This window comes from Magnolia sinica, chromosome 2, assembly GCF_029962835.1.
Source record: "Magnolia sinica isolate HGM2019 chromosome 2, MsV1, whole genome shotgun sequence".
NCBI classification, from domain to species: domain Eukaryota; kingdom Viridiplantae; phylum Streptophyta; class Magnoliopsida; order Magnoliales; family Magnoliaceae; genus Magnolia; species Magnolia sinica.
In genome coordinates this window covers 84,210,306-84,226,966 of record NC_080574.1, presented here as the reverse complement: position 1 = coordinate 84,226,966, position 16,661 = coordinate 84,210,306, and the positions used below count along the sequence as shown (strand labels likewise).

The window sequence follows — 16,661 nt, the reverse complement described above, 5'->3', positions numbered from 1 at the left end:
CAGTCATGCAGCGATCCTTCGCATACGGTGCGATAATGTAGGCACTCTGTCTCATAAGGAGTCCCGTAAATAGTCTGCCCAATGGCGTATGCTATGACCAAACATTCCTCATTTCAGGCATACATATGATGCGTATGGGCATGAATCATGGAGTTATACTAAGCATTTTATATAGTGATGAACTATCCTCACAACGAAGATAGGCCTTGATGGCCTACACACAACAAGTAGGGACCTATCAATGGGCCCTAGGGGGAGTTATAATGCGGACATTTAACCAACATTATTCTTACAATGTGGACGTCAAACCAACATTGCTCCCAAGGCATGACCCGCCATAAATATCATTACACAAACCATGGTGGAATCACATTCAATGGGCCTCATGTACATCCCATTGGGCCTCGACCCATGGGCCTCCAATACATCAAATGGGCCTCATAAATATCAAGGTGGGCCTCAACAATAGGCCACCAATACATCAAGGTGGGTCTCCTCAAATGGCCCTTATAAATATCAAGGTGGGCCTCAACAACAAACCATTAATACATCAAGGTGAGCCTCCTTAAATGGGCCTTATAAATATCAAGGTGGGCCTCAACAACAGGCCACAAATATATCAAGGTGGCCCTCCTCAAATGGGCCTTACAAATATCAAGGTGGGCCATATCACATGGGCCTTATATTCATCAAGTGGGCCACATCAATGGGCTGCACCAATGGGCCTTATGTACATTACAATGGGTCATAACCCATGGGCCTTAGAATACATCAAAATGGACCTAATCACATGGGCCATATGCATATCAAATGGGCCTCAACGGACGGCCACGAGTATGTCCATATGTAATATATATATATATATATATATATATATATATATATATATATATATATATATATATATATAAATGAATCATATCAACAGATTAACTGGACTGTACGCCAAATAACAATAATCCACTTGATACTGGATTTGTCTCATTTTTGAACTCAAGCCTTAAAATTACCTTGCCAAAAGGTTGGACGGTTTGGATGCAACACATGCATCATGGTGGGTCCCATAAGAATGGATAGTGTGGAGAGAACACATACATCATAGGGGGTCCCACCATCCAGTGGTGTGGACGGTGGTGATAGAACAAATACATCAATGGTGGGGCCAGCGCTGCACGTACCGGAGGGGGGGGGGGGGTGTGGGGGACAGGCGCAGGTGAAACACATACTTCATGGTGCAGCCCACCGTCCAGATAGAGGTGTGGTCCCACGTGGGGCCCACCATAATGTTTATTTGCAATCCAACCCGTGGGTAAGGTCACACGGACCTGGATGGAAAGGAAAAACAATTTTCATATGATCCAACTTCTGTGAACCCAAAAATGGGTATCAATGGTAGACGGTTCAACCCCACTGCTTCCTATGACGTGGGCCACTTGAGCTTTGGATGTGGCTGATTTTTGGAAGGTAGCTCACTGCCTTAAAGGCCTACAAAATGGACAGTGTGGATATACAAAACACACATCATGGTGAGGCAGACGGCTGGATCATGGGTCCTGCTGTTCATCCGCCCAAATGCCGCAGGCGCTGCTTGCGCGCCTCTGGCAGCAGCTGCGTCTGCTGCATTGTTTATTTTTTTTTGAAATCGTGAAATCTCACGGTTTTTCATGCGTGGGGCCCACATCGGAAGAATCCACCCTGGCCATTGGATTCTATGGCTCGAGACCAACCAAATGAGTCCAATACTCAATGTGTTTCAGTGTATAGAAATATCAAGGTAGATTTCAACGGAATAACACTGTTTTCAACGTTATGGCTCACTAGATACTTGTATCAACCTCATTTTTCGGTTCAACGCCTAAAATGAAGTGTGGAAAGGAATGGACGACGTGGATTAAGTCCATACATCAAGGTGGGGCCTACATAAGCGGTCCACCCAAGGAGCTTTGAACTAAGCTAATATTTGTATTTTCACTTAACGTCCAGCGTCCAGGGACGCTGGACGGTTTGGGCATTCCAAGCATGGAAGGTGGACCCTACTTAGGTGGGCCACCAAATGATGTATGATGTGGATACAACACATAAAAAGTGGCCCCCACCTACAAATGGCTTGGATCATATACATGCTTCATGGTGAGGTCCATCCGGGTGGGCCACACAACTACATCATCTCATAAAAAGAAAAAGAGAGAGAGAGAAAAGAGGGACACGTGTGATGGAGGGACCCCGACACTATGGGCCCTCCCTTGCATGATTAACAACATACATCAAGTGGGTCTCATTACACGTGGGCCCACCAAATCAAGAATCAACGGTGGAGATTACTTCTCCACCAAAATGGAAGGCCGAGATGACCCTATCAAAACTAGAAAATAAACATCATGTTGGGGTCCATGGAGAATGGCCCCATCATGGAATGATCATGAGAATCAAGGTGGGCCATCGGTCACACCTAGGGTCCAAAGTAAGATCCATACCATCAATCGGTAGGCCTCACTTGGCCCATCATCAAAACATGAAAAATCTAGCCTATAAAGCACCCACCGTTCGATCTTATTGGTCCATTGGAAAGCTGATCTCCTTGTGCTTCACTTTGATGGTGGAAGATGAGAAATGAATGGCTAGGATGAAAGTTTTTGGAAAAGGAAGTGGGCCACACACAACTCTTTCTCTCCTTAGAAATGCATGGACATGTACTCCCTTTGGTTGCTTGGAATTTTGTGTTGAGAAAGAGAGAGAGAGAGAGAGAGAGAGAGAGAGAGAAGGGGTTGGAAGGGAGAGAGATTGATGGGTGATGGATGTGAGGTGAGTGATGGGTGAGGTGAGAGACTTGTTGACTTTTGGGGTTTGCTTGACTTATGGAGAAAGAAAGCATGGGTTGCTCTTGTACTTGACATGAGGTGATTGATTGATTGATTTGAGTGATTGATTGATGGGACATGATGTAGAGATTCTCTTGGGATTGCAAACGCGCGGCGTTTTCTTCAAAATAAACGTTGGCCCACGTCTCCCTGCCAGGGTATCAGATCGATATGCAAGACATGGCGTTGGAATTGCGGCGACGGTGCGGTCGCAATGGTACAAGTCTCGGATTAAGCCAACTCAAATCTACAAGATGCGACTTAGGGTCATGCGTAAATGTCGATCATAGGTCGTAGGTTGCAGGAATTCAACAGGAAGGATCACGAGAGTCGACGGAACATTACAGGCTAGGATACAGGTCTTACATTCATGATACCAGGAGACGCCTTAATGTCTAGACCGAGTGGAAATATGAGTGACAGTGCCTACACCTTGAGGCCGTGTCTCCACTGTAACGTGGTCGGTTGAGAAGGGGTGTGGCCTTATCCGCCCGAGTGGGAGGGCATTTAAGCTAGGCTGATCTTGACCAGCTCGTAAATGGGTCCACTATTGTCGAGCCTTGTTGGTGATTGGCTATCCACAGGTAGGTAGTGAGGTTTCTTATGCTCGATGGTCTACGCGGCTAGGGAGACGGCAGTCAGTATGTAGTGTATTTGACCCCGGTGACTTCCTTGAGAGGAACTATATTGATATGTGGACTTGATATAAGGACTGGCATGATTGCATTGCACCTTTCATATAGCATTTAACTATGTAGGCCTCTTATTGCATCGCCTTGGTATGACGCCCAGTACTCATATGTTGCATTGCATAGCCTTGTGACGACTGATAGCATTCATGCTTAGTATAGCATAGCCTTGGTATGACTGATAGCATTGATGGTATCTATGGTTGTAACGCCTTGAAAATCGGGGGTCGAGCAGAAGCTTAACTCCCGAGTTCCAACGCATCACTTATGCAACATAGATAATGATGTTTAAATGTTGTCCATAATAGAGCATCAAACATAAGTGGGATTATACTAAAACAATATATCATACTTCAGAGATAATTAAGTTAAGCAAGTGGAACACTGAGATAGGTATATAATGTATAGAGGTATTTCTCAATCCCCAGAGTATGAGTATGATTCAGGCCGAATATATACATGTATTGTCCCAAAATTTATAAAATATGAAAATGTAAATATCCAATTAATCCTTATAGTCCCTGTAATCCCATTGATCAGCACATGGTCTACATAGACCCACCTGATAGCTGAACATAGGAGAACTCCTCGTCTATGAAATCCAAATCAGCAGCGTAGACATCGTTGCCACCTGCATCTATAACAGAGTCTAGTTGATGTTTTAAATCACCATCTTAGGTGGGAATGAGTAGCTAATTCAGTGGAACTATAAAGAAAATGTTAACATGTTATCAATTCAGTCAAGTAGTAATGATAAAACAGTACAATAATCATGTCCTGAGTACTCTTGTTAATATAGGGATGATATGCTATAATGATGCATGCCCTCGCCTACACTCCCTCAGCGACATCATCTCACGGTCGCGCATGCAACACTCCCACTGTGCTCAACTCATCGCCAAAGGCACATACAATGCGGTGCATGTGCGTGTTAGCCAAGTTCTTAATTAGACTTATTCATACAACAGGTTTGGGAAGCTAAGGTACCTCCCTTTATATCATTTACTCAAATAATGATCCATCTAGGGTCGTTGATCCCAGTTAATCACATACGATAAGCAAGTTCGAGAGTTTACACTTTAGGTCGCTACGAGAGGCTTGTCACCGTCAACGTAGGCCTATTTTGTACTCGAGGTCACACCACTAACGCCCTACCAACTGACAGTCTATTTTTGAAGGCTCGTCACCAACCCAACTGGGGACCATAGCCAGGCTGCGCTGGGGTAGGCCGACAGCTCAAATACAATGTCTCATATCACCGTATTTGGCTCACGAGTTTGGGTTTCTCACTGGTCACTACAGGGAGGCTCGTCACCCCAGCATAGTCTAACAGCTCGACCATGGTGTCCCATACCACCATGCATGGCTCATGAGTCTTAGCGGATTGGTACCATGGTTGAAACGGATTTTACATTGGTAAGTGGTACCTTAGATCCAAGCAGTAGCGTCCATACAAGTTAAGCATACAATAGGCCAATCAGGTTATTTGACAAGTTCGATTGGTACGAGCGCATGTTAAATTAATCGACATGGAGCACGTAAGCCCTCCATGTGGCCTAACCACTGTTGACAATCACCTTACGGCTCAGATTCATCGAACGTATCCAATATGGCGAAACTAGTTTGGCCACTCAATTGGAAACCGTTACCGATTGCCTGGACTACATAGTAGTCCTAATCATGCACAATTGCAATGGGTAGTCATATATGTTAAGCATAATAACATTTAACAAACAATTCAAGAATAAATCTCATTTGAGCATTTTATCAAACACTTAAATTACACATTACTACATACATGACATAAATTAGTTATAGCATATATTATGGCAAATCCTTTCATAAAGGAGTTGTCATGCATACAACGAACATGTATTATAGGTTATTTAGTTATGGCAAGTACAAATCATAAATTCAATTTCATTTAATCATTTCAACAAACACATGGAATGCAATTTGTATTATACATGGACTAAGGTAGTTACGACATATATTATGGTAAGTCCTGTCGCAAGGGGATTGGCATATATCCAACAAACATGAATCCTAGATTAATAGTCATGGCAAGCTTACATCATGATTTCATATCCATTCAAACATTTCAACAAACACGTGGAATACATAATATATTCAACATAGTTTACACATGTATAATTCATCGAAAACGTTGTAACTAAGATCATATGGCAGCAATCAAATCAGACTTAAATCATTAGCTGACATTGAAAGCTCTGAAAACCATAACCTAAACGTTTATAGTTCGCACCTTTCGTCAGTAAACTTGTATCGAACTCAGTTTGAACACTACGTCCTTATCTATGTCACAACTGCCACTTGAATCACGAAATAGGTTAGCTATTTCATCGATTACTCTATTTGGATTCCTAATCAATATTAGGATTAGGATTTCTTACCCAAATTGAAGTCAAAATCGACGGTGTAGTGATGGTGGGGTGGCGATTCGGCGTGTGGAGTTGTGGGAGTGAATCCCAGCAACGACCTCCCTATCTCTCTCTCTTCTTCTCACTCTTTTCTCCTCTTTTCTCTCTTCTCTCTCCTAGGGTTAGAGAATTCGTATGGAATGAGAGAGGGGTGGGTTAAGGCCCTTATATAGGCCCAGAACTGATGTCAATGGCCCCAGGGCCATGGTATACTTGGGTTACAGCCAAAAGGCATATGTTTCGGGCCAACGGAGCTCATCTGGAGGTCCATTGCTCGCATACGGTTTGAAGGAAGTTCCCTAATAATGGATCTATGTCAGCTTAAGGTTTCGGTTCGATCGAATTAGTGGATCGATCGTGAAGGACCCGTTTCAGTTCAACGGTCATCGTCACTTGATCAAGGCCATAAGTATACTGACATGTGTAGGGAAATTTCCCTGATCCAAGGTTATAGTTGGGTCAGAATTTGATGGTCTGAAACCTTAAATTTGGCCTGCAAGCGAATGGCCCAATTCACTTAAGTTTGAGTCATTTTCTAAAGATATTCGTGTTTCTCACACACTTTGCACCCGGCTCAAGTTGTGCGGTTCTGGATACTATTTAGACTCGATTCCCATGATGGTTGTCAAGCCCAATAAGGTGATCACAACCGTATAGTTTTGCGGTTATCGGACTTTCGACGCGCAGTCTAGATTCGATACAAAGTTTTAACGTGCTCCCGGGAGCAACTGGGTTTTGAGACTGATCCTAGGTTTCTCGGAAATATTGGGTTAATGATTCTAATGGGTTTGTGTCTTACAGTTCATATAGAAAGTGGTTCGAGTTAATTCCACTGATTACTTAGTTTAATACATAATTAATTTTCGTCTAATTTCTAAAGGATTCGGTCCTTAGTGATTTCTGCCTGAGGTGGTACTCTGGTCTTTGTACGGATTTTTTCGGGACGTTACAATGGTCTTGCCAGCTTTTTCGCATTCTCTGATATTGGACCCTTGGCTCCTGTCTTGCGCACACTTACACCGCCTTCTAAGTCTTCTATAAGCTTATGTACGATTGGTGCGTGTAGGCGACGCTAAGCAGTAGCAGGTGCTGGAGCAGGAGCTTGCCAAGGAGCTGTCTCTTTTCGAGTTTTTTCTATCTATCATTGTACCTTTTCTATTTCAGCCATGTATTGTAAAAAGTTTTAATTCTTAGTGAATTTTGTAATATAGTTTCTATAGTTATTTTCTATGGTTATGATCTTGGGTATGCTGATTATGAACCAGACTTGTGATATATAAATCCTCCTGGTATGGTCCCAGGAATCAGAACCTGGTGTATTGGTGCCAGGAGCCAAGAATGGGGTGCTACGGTGGCTGTCAGTACCGGATTTGGTGATCGGGAATTCTATGAGCCTGGTTTCCGAGTTTGGGGCGTGACAGCTCATTTTTGGGATCACAGGCTAATATGAGTGGGAGAAATGTAGAATAAAGTGGATGTGATGTAGCCTAATATGGTAAGCGTCACGGAATTGTGCTACACTCGTTCTGTAGGCCCAATGATTAATTGGGCTGAACTAAGTTCACATTTGTCCAGCTGACCTTGAATAATATTAGTGACTTGAGCATTTGCATGGTCTATAACCACTTATCACACAGTCAAGGCGATTCTCATTGAAAAAACACAGGTTACTGTTATAGCATGAAATACCATAAACTCAGTTCGACCTGATGTTGAGCCGTATCAGGTTGCCTCAAGGACTTGACCCGACTCCTACTCAACTTGATATTTAATAAATTATACGTGAATAAATAAAAGGAATAGAAATAGATACTAACACCAATAATATATATAAAACGAAAACTGCCAAGGTAGCACATATGTGCTGTTTCCAGTAGGGCATGGTCCTCACTGGGATCCTATGTTTCCTATCCTGAACTGTTCAGGTGAGAAGGCCATGTACATTGAATCCCTAGCCATCAATTTCTCTGCACACGTGTGGTTCTCACGTGGAACTTTTGCCAAGCAAATTTGAGCGCGGCTTGAGTAATACTCCACCACGACCTAGCTAGAGACGGATGGTCCTGTTGAAGGGCCAAAGTGATATATGTATATTTATCCAAACCATTCATCCATTTTGAAAAATCATTTTAGGACATTGGGTAAAAAATTTGAGGCAGATCGAAACCTCAAGTGAAGCACACTACACGAAGCAGTGGTGACAATGACCCCACCGTTGAAACCTTTCTAGGGCCCACCATGATTTTTATTTTGTATCCAACTTGTTCAAAAGTTCTCATAGAGTTGGATGAAGGGAAAAAAAAATATCAGCCTGATCCAAAAATTCTATTTCCTACAAGAGGGTTTCAGCAGTAGGCATTCAATCACCACTGTTTCCTGTGATGTGGCCTACTAAAGTACTTGATTTCCTTCAATTTTAGGCTCGTCACCTAAAACGATTTTTCAAAATAGATAAACGGTGTGGATTAAATAAATAAATCACGGTGGACCCCACAATGCCCCGACAGGAACGTCCCGCTCTAGTTAGGTCAGCTAATTCGCGCCCCGGAAAATTACCTATGAAAGTCCCACGATGCGTTCACGGGTTACATACGGTGAGATTATAGTATCATTAACACACCGACTCCATCAAAAGTCAACAATTTCCTTATTTGGTGGAATGGTAGAAGAGGATTTGTGTATCGCACCCGAATTAGTTAGTATAACGCGTAGACGATGATGATAATGTTGAAAGGGTGGTGTGAGCGGGCTTACCGATTGAAAATGGGCCCATGATTTTTTTTTAATTTTTTTATTTTTTGCGACCCAAAACTGTGCACATTTGAGATCCATCTATATTTCCCTGTTTTTAGTTTTGAGGCTCTTCTCCATTACTAAAATTAGGACGGATGTCTAGCTGCTATCTCATCTATTACCTCCTAATTTGAAGCTAATATATGATACTCGGTTCAAGGAAGTCGATTTTCTTTTCTTTTCCAGGAAAGAAAAAAGAAAACAAAAAAGCAAAAAGAAAAAAAAGAGAAATTTACAGGTGTGACCCATTTCTCAGTGACCTAATCTGTTCATATGTTTGACCCCAACATAGCGGTTCGATCTCCTGATAATCTCCACTATCAAATGATTCTAGCCATCTGATAACATGGATCACTTTTGATGAAGACCCATTCGATGGTTTGAATTACCTGATGGCAGGAGATTGTGGGGATACGTCCCATGACTCGTATGGGCTACGGTTTAGTGGGCGTTAGAGAGAGAGAGAGAGAGAGAGAGAGAGAGAGAGAGAGAGAGAGAGCTAACCATGCGATGAAGAATATCTTGCTCTTCTGGCAATTATCGACGGTGACGAAATCAAAGTCGAACATGGCATATCGGCAATCATCGTCCGGAAGGGATGCAGCAAGGTCATCGTATACCTCGTCTCACTACAAGAAAGTAGGCCTTTAGCCTCAATTTTTTAGCCTCAGTTGAAAAAATGGAGGCTAAATGTGTTTTTTAGCCTTAGTTGTTATGGAATTGAGGCTAAAAGTTCATTTTTCGCTTCAGTTGCTACGGAACCGAGGCTTAAAGTCTACTTTTTAGCCTCAGTTGCATAGTAACCGAGGTGAAAAGTCTACTTTTTAGCCTCAATTGCATAGGAACCGAGGCGAAAGGTTTACTTTTTAGCCTTGGTTGCATAGGAACCGAGGCGAAAGGTTTACATTTTAGCCTCAATTACATAGGAACCGAGGTGAAAGGTCTAATTGTTAGCCTCAGTTGCATAGGAACCGAGGCGAAAAGTTTACTTTTTAGCCTCAGTTGCATAGGAACCAAGGCGAAAGGTCTAATTTGTAGCCTCAGTTGCATAAGAACCGAGGCAAAAGGTCTAATTTGTAGCCTCATTTGCATAGGAACCGAGGCGAAAGGTCTAATTTGTAGCCTCATTTGCATAGGAACCGAGGCGAAAGGTCTAATTTTTAGCCTCATTTGCATAGGAACCGAGGTGAAAAATCTACTTTTTAGCCTCAGTTGCATAGGAACTGAGGCGAAAGGTTTAATTTGTAGCCTCAGTTGCATAGGAACCGAGGTAAAAAATCTACTTTTTTGCCTCAGTTGTATAGGAACCGAGGCGAAAGGTCTAATTTGTAGCCTCAGTTGCATAGGAACTGAGGTAAAAAATCTACTCTTTAGCCTCAGTTGTATAGAAACTGAGGTGAAAAGTCTACTTTTTAGCCTCAGTTGCATAGGAACAGAGGCGAAAGGTCTACTTTTTAGCCTCAGTTGCATAGGAACCGAGGCCAAAGGTCTACTTTTTAACCTCAGTTGCATAGGAACCAAGGTGAAAGGTCTACTTTTTAACCTTAGTTCCATAGGAACCGAGGCGAAAGGTTTAATTTTTAGCCTCAGTTGTATAGGAACCAAGGCGAAAGGTCTACTTTTTAGCCTCAGTTGCATAAGAACCGAGGCGAAAGGTCTACTTTTTAACCTCAGTTGCATAGGAACCAAGGTGAAAAGTCTATTTTTTTAGCCTCGATTACACAGGAACCGATGTTAAAAGTCTACCTTTTAGCCTCAATTGTATAAGAACCGAGACGAAAAGTTTACATTTTAACCTCAGTTGCATAGTAGCCAAGGCCAAAAGTCTACTTTTTAGCCTCTGTTGCATAAGAACCGAGGCCAAAAGTGTGCATTTAAGAATATTTAAAAGAAAAAATTTGAGAATATTGAAAGAATTAATAATTTTTAAAATTTTTGACAATTGTGAAAAAATTGAGAGTTTTGAAAAAGATTTGAATTTTGAATTTTTTAAAGAACTAAGAATTTTTAAAATTTTTGAGAACTTTTAAAAAATTAAGAATTTTTTTTGAAAAATTAAGAATAAAAAAATGATAATTATGAAAAAGTATGAATTTTTTTAAAAATTGAGAATTTTAAAAAAATTAAGAATTTTGAAAATTTTTGAAAGAATTTTGAATTTGAGAATCTTGAAAAAAATTGAAAAATTTTTAAAAATTGAGAAATTTCAAATAATTGAAAATTTTGAAAAAAAATTAAAAAAGTTAAAATGAAACCGGACTTCTTAGCCACGATTGCATAGGAACCGAGGCCAAACATCTGCTTTTCAGCCTCGGCAGTATAGGAACCGAGGTCAAAAGTCTAATTTCGAAATATAAATTCGCAGGCGCGCTGCTTTTTCCCCGACTCAAGTGAGAGAGATCTTCGTTCTCTTTCTAGGTTTTCCCTTGGGATTTTCACACCTCGATCGTCCATCCTTTCTTTTCATAGAAAACCCTAGCTCCGGCTCCTCTTCCTATACTGAGATTCTCCAACGCCGCCGCCTGGCGCAGTTTCCACCGAAGCAGCTAAAGCAGAACCCTTCCATGGCAGCGGAATCCGTTGCTCCGACTGCAAGAGACCTCCCGCCGAAGGTCTTTGGGACGGAGACTCCGCCGGAAAAGCCCCGGGGTCGGGTTCTCCCATCCAGATGTTCAGCAGATGGCGATGCTGGAGCTTGGACCCTCTCGAGCATAATGCAGAAACTATCCAAGGGAGACGAACTTGAAAGCTCGAATGATCGGTATGAATTTTCATTTCTTTCGTCGGTGATAGGGTTTTTGCTTTGAGATGATTGTAGATTTAGTGTTTCTGAAGGTTTGTGATTGTTTATGGGGCTTCATACATGCTGTTGAATTCGAAGTTGAGTGCGGATTACAGAAATAGGAATTCGTTTTAAATCTAGATTGTTAATATTGTTAGTTTGTTCACGTCAATTTGATAGCACCGATTTGGGATACGCTGTTCTCACTGAAAACATGGAGGGCAAAATCGACCGGCCTCTAGAACGGTCCAAGGCCTATTTCTTATTATAAAATAAATAGGCCAATATAGAGTGAGCTCTGTTCAGTCCAAATCGGATAGTTAGGTTTTTTTAATAACTGTTTCCTTAGAGATCCTCTGCTTGGAGTGAATTTGGAGAAAAATGTGGCTTTAAAGCAGGATGCAGCCCATGGTAGCATTTCAAATCCCAACTGTATATTTGGAGTGGATCCATGTCAAGCCTCATTTGTTTTAGAGAAGAAAAAAACCCATGTTTCTTTCTAAGAAATGGAGAAATCTTCTTTGCAGGTGTAATGCTTGCACAGAATTCTATGTCCAAAAGGGCATTGGCTATCTAATTGATGAGGACTCAATTGAGGAATATGAAAAGGTGGCAAAGGAAAAGAGGAAGGAGAAATTGGAGCAACAGGAAGGAGTGGAGTTAAATTTTCTCAGCAAACTTAGTCATGTCTAAAAGATTGAGATTCTGAATGGCATTGCTGACATGAAGAATGAGCTCAGGTCCTTCATGGTATGGGTTCTATGTTTTGAATTTCCTGTTTTTATATGTGATTTTGTCTGTAATTCTGAATTCTTATTTTAAAGGGGCTACTATAGGGGAGGGCCACAAATTTCATTTTCTTTCATCTGAAATTTCTTTTTTATCGGTTTATGGTTTAGAGTGCATTTGGTTGCATCAAATATCATGAAATTTCATGATTAGGTGCAATTAAATGCACAACTAGTGAGAATAGGGAAGTGCCATTTTTAGGTCTTCCATTTAATTAGTATTGAGAGTTTGCAGAGTTTTAGATCATAAGGATTTGAAATCAGTGTTGATATTACTTCAGATTACAGGTAGTGCACTTACATCTTTTTGAAAATTTTATATTTGGTGCTATTTGTTAGGGTTTTATAGGGTTGGGCCTCATATTACTAGCTTAGGATGCTTATGAGTGTGAGGGTGTTGAATCTGCTGGTTTTGCATTAGTCTGATGAAAACAGATGAGTTCTTGCCTTTACTTGACATCTTATTTATTTGAATAAAAATCAGGAGCTATCTTTCATGAATTTTCTCAATTGTTTGCTTGTAGATACTAATAAGAGTGTTAGGAAAGAAACCAATGCAAGAAGAAAGAACACAACAAAGATCTACATATGATGAAAAGGACTAAAAAAATCAAAAAGAGGCGAACACCTGCAAGCTGCATCCCTTTTCTGAAGTATTCAGACCCTCTTTCTCAGCAGACTTGCATGAAAAGATCCAGGGAAAACCATTTTTTTTTTGTATTGTTTATTATGATGAAAATGCTTTCTTTCAGTTTCTTTTGTTTTACAGAACAAAGGTATATTTCAGCAGTGGGTGGTCCAGGCATGAGAAGAGATGGATTGAGAGTGGCATTTGAAGGCTAGAATTTTTGCAATGAAGTTGGCAATGAAATTCCTGAGATGGGAAGTCCTAGAGCAGCTGACTGTTTTGATTTCTTAAGTAAGCTCAAACAAACATTTATGGTTTCAAAAATGTATTTCAAGCTCAAAACCAACAGAGAAAAATCTTTATGGTTCTTGATTCTTTTCAACTACTTATTTTTTCAAAAACAGGGGATTCCCTGCTCCTGCTTTTTACAAAAATTAGAAAGTAGAAACTCATATTCATGAGTCTCAAATATATTATTAAATGTTTTGAAAGAATGTTTAGATCCTAAAGCATATTCTTACACTGCAAAAGTATCATATATCTTTTGTTAATATTCGCTATTTTCCTGAGCTACTGTACTCATTTTTCTTGGATTCAGACTGCCTTTGCATTTGGCAATATCTTCATGCAGTTTAGTATTTTTTGGTCATTTGGCAAAGAGCTTGGTGTTTTTGGCTTTAACATTTTAATATGTTTGCTTAATTTTAGGTGCCCATGCTTCATTTTCAGGTATTGCAGTCTCCAATATGGATGTTCTACTTTTGATTGCTTTACCTCCTGTTTGATTTGGATTTCGTCCAAAAGGTACCCAATGGACCAAGCCTGATCAAAATGGGGTCGAGTATGCGTTGTGTCGTGTCCTACCATCTTGGACATAGTTAAAATCAGTTTGGTACTCCTGTACTTATATTTTTTACTCTCTTTTTTTTTTTCTGAAAGTGTGGGGTATTTATAGATTTGTTTTAATGCAGGATTGTGCAATCTCCTATCTCTGAACTTTGTTTTGATCAAAACAGCAGTACTGAACAATCTGTATCTCATGAAAAGGTTTGGTCTCTAGTATTTAGTCAATTGTTGCCAAAACTACCTTGTCAACTGAATGTGTCTCATCTAATGTTCTGGTACTTGTGTCTCAATTCTGCTCTTAACTCATCTAATGTTTTGGTACTTGTGTCAACTGAATGTAATTTCCATCATGATTTCTTGAACGTTGGCCGTGGAACAACTGTCTTCTTTATTGAATATTGGTTGTGGAACAACTGTCTTTTTTATTGAATATTGGTCGTGGAACAACTGTCATTGTCTAATAAATTAGAACAGATTTGTAAGTTAAAAAGGTTTATAAAATACCAATTGAACATTGGCCTATTTATCCTGTTTTCAGATGGTTCCTTTTGGTTCAATATTATCTCTTGGGCTTGGAATTATAATAAAGAAACTCAGTTGTGCATTCTTCCTCTACTTAACCCGAGTTAGATTTGTGTAAGACTTTGTTCTTTTTCGATATGGTAGCTATAGTTGGTGCAATAAATGACCTGATGAGATACTTGCGCAAATGCTTCCTGTGCTCCATTGAATTACCAAAATTGGGAGATGCCATAAATGAGCAAAGGGTTGCTCTGCATTCTTCTCTAGAGAAGTGTTATGTATTTGTTTTTAAAATGTGGGTTCTATATGGGTTGTAGGAATTCGGATGCCAAGAAGACATGATGTTCTGTGGTGTGTTTGATGGCCATGGCCCTTGGGGACACTATGTAGCAAAAAGGGTCAGAGAATCGCTGCCATCATCTCTGCTTTGCAATTGGCAGGAGACTCTTGCTATGAGCTCAATTACATCAGAATTCCTTTTGGAATCTGATAAAATGCTTAATCGATTTGACATTTGGAAGGAATCCTATTTGAGAACTTATTGAAATGAGTGATTCACTTGGGCAAATGAATCATAACCTTGAAGGTTTTAAGAGTGATCTGAATGAAGTTACTAAGGGAAGGGATTGCCTTGATTCTGAGGTACTTGTCTTGAAAGAGCAGCTAGAAATAGCACAAGTTGTTGCTGAAGAAAATGAAGCAATTACTATAAAAGCTCGACAGGTGCTTGCTAATTCTTGTTATCATTACCTTATTTCTGATTTTTTTCCCCTACTTGTGTCATGTTTGATTCTCAATGTTTTCCCTTTCGATCTCAGATGGCTGAGGCAAGGAAGAACTATGCTGAAGAGGAGGAGATGAAGCTGTTAGAGAAGTCTGTGGAAGAGCTAGAATATACTATAAATGTATTGGAAAACAAAGTCAGCTCATCAATGGTTACTGGGATATATTCAAAACGTTTCCTGCATTAGCTTTAATTCACTTAAAAGTTTTCTTAAGTAGCTTTTACTTTCCATTTCTTTTAGGGGGAGCTTGTCAAAGGAGAGGTTGAAAGGCAACGGTTGCAGAGAGAGGAGCTAAAAGGGGACCCTACTGAAACAGTTCATGTGGAAGGCTATGTGGCAGTTCATGTGCATTTGTATTTTGTTTTGAAGACTTTAAATAGACCATTAATTGTTTTGTTGATATTGTGCTGATTGTTGTCTTGATGAATGTTAAATGGGTGAAATATGCACAGGTTCAATCATTTGTTGATTATGATATTGTTAGCTTTGGTTGATAGAGAAGTGAGGTTAAAAATCGAATTTAGCCTCGGTTGATGCCAACAAAGGCTAAATCTATCTTTAGTCTCAGTTTTGCCTCAATTACCTAAACTGAGACTACAACTCCCGTGGTTAAAGGCTTTAGCCTCGGTTGTTGAGAACCGAGGTTAAAAATAGATTTAACTTCAATTGGAGGCAACTGAGGTTAAAATTTAGATTTAGTCTCAGTTGGAAACAATGGAGGCTAAAATTTTGATTTAGCCTCATTTCGAGAAAACTGAAGCTAAAAATTCTTTTAGCCTCACTTGAAGAACCGAGGCTATAAAAGTCATTTTAGCCTCGGTTGCTAAAACTGAGGCTAAAGCCTTTAGCCACGGGGGTTTCAACCTCGGTTTGGATAGCTGAGGCAAAACTGAGGCTAAAGGCTTTAGCCTCAGTTTTTAACCTTTTTAGCCTCAATTTTGAACTGAGGCAAAAGCCCCCTTTTCTTGTAGTGTCTGGGCCACCAACCTTGTCGACCAGCACTGCCCTCGATCTCTCATCGATCCTGAACACAATGTATCGGTGCACCTTCTTCCATTTCATATCCATAAATGAATTCCGGCATTCATCCGAAACACACATACCCATAGTCGCCTAAGATAACCAGCAGCAGCAGCAGCAGCAACAACAACAGAGAAAAGATCCAAAAACCATTTATCAAACTATCATAAAGGAATAATGAAATAAGATTGGGGAAGAAGATGATTTTTGCTTCACCATCTTGAAAGCCATTGCCATTGAGTGTAAGTGAATAATTGAAGGTGTTAGTCTTTTTTTCTTTTGTTTTGGTGTGGTTGCGTTGGTGTTGAGGGAAGGGTGTTGGGAGTATATACAGAGGTGCCTACTTAAATGCCATTCGTGTTTTTTAAAATTACAGACGTCCTTTGGATGGGCATCTTGAAAATGACTAAACTGCCCCCAGATTAAAAAAAAAAAATCACTTTTGTTTCGAATTAATCACTCATGAGTCGAAGTGACCAACAAACATCCATATAAGATCCTAAGAAATA

General features: G+C 40.3%; 1 protein-coding gene and 1 long non-coding RNA gene across 2 annotated transcripts in view; one reads left to right on the top strand and one right to left on the bottom strand.

Annotated features, from left to right (window-relative positions):
* Nucleotides 1-16,451, bottom strand: part of LOC131237233 (actin-depolymerizing factor 5-like) — a 35,568-nt gene extending 19,117 nt beyond the window's left edge. The window contains exons 1-3 of the mRNA XM_058234915.1: nucleotides 16,369-16,451; nucleotides 16,077-16,245; nucleotides 9,286-9,406 (exon numbers count right to left, since the gene is read on the bottom strand). Coding sequence (XP_058090898.1) covers nucleotides 9,286-9,406; nucleotides 16,077-16,245; nucleotides 16,369-16,389 — 311 coding nt within the window. The 5' untranslated portion in view covers nucleotides 16,390-16,451. The remainder of the gene's footprint in view (nucleotides 1-9,285; nucleotides 9,407-16,076; nucleotides 16,246-16,368) is intronic.
* Nucleotides 11,177-15,273, top strand: LOC131237234 (uncharacterized). Its single transcript, XR_009167120.1, has 3 exons — nucleotides 11,177-11,542; nucleotides 14,665-15,070; nucleotides 15,166-15,273. It is a non-coding gene; the product is annotated as an uncharacterized LOC131237234 (long non-coding RNA).
* Nucleotides 16,452-16,661: the final 210 nt, after the last annotated feature.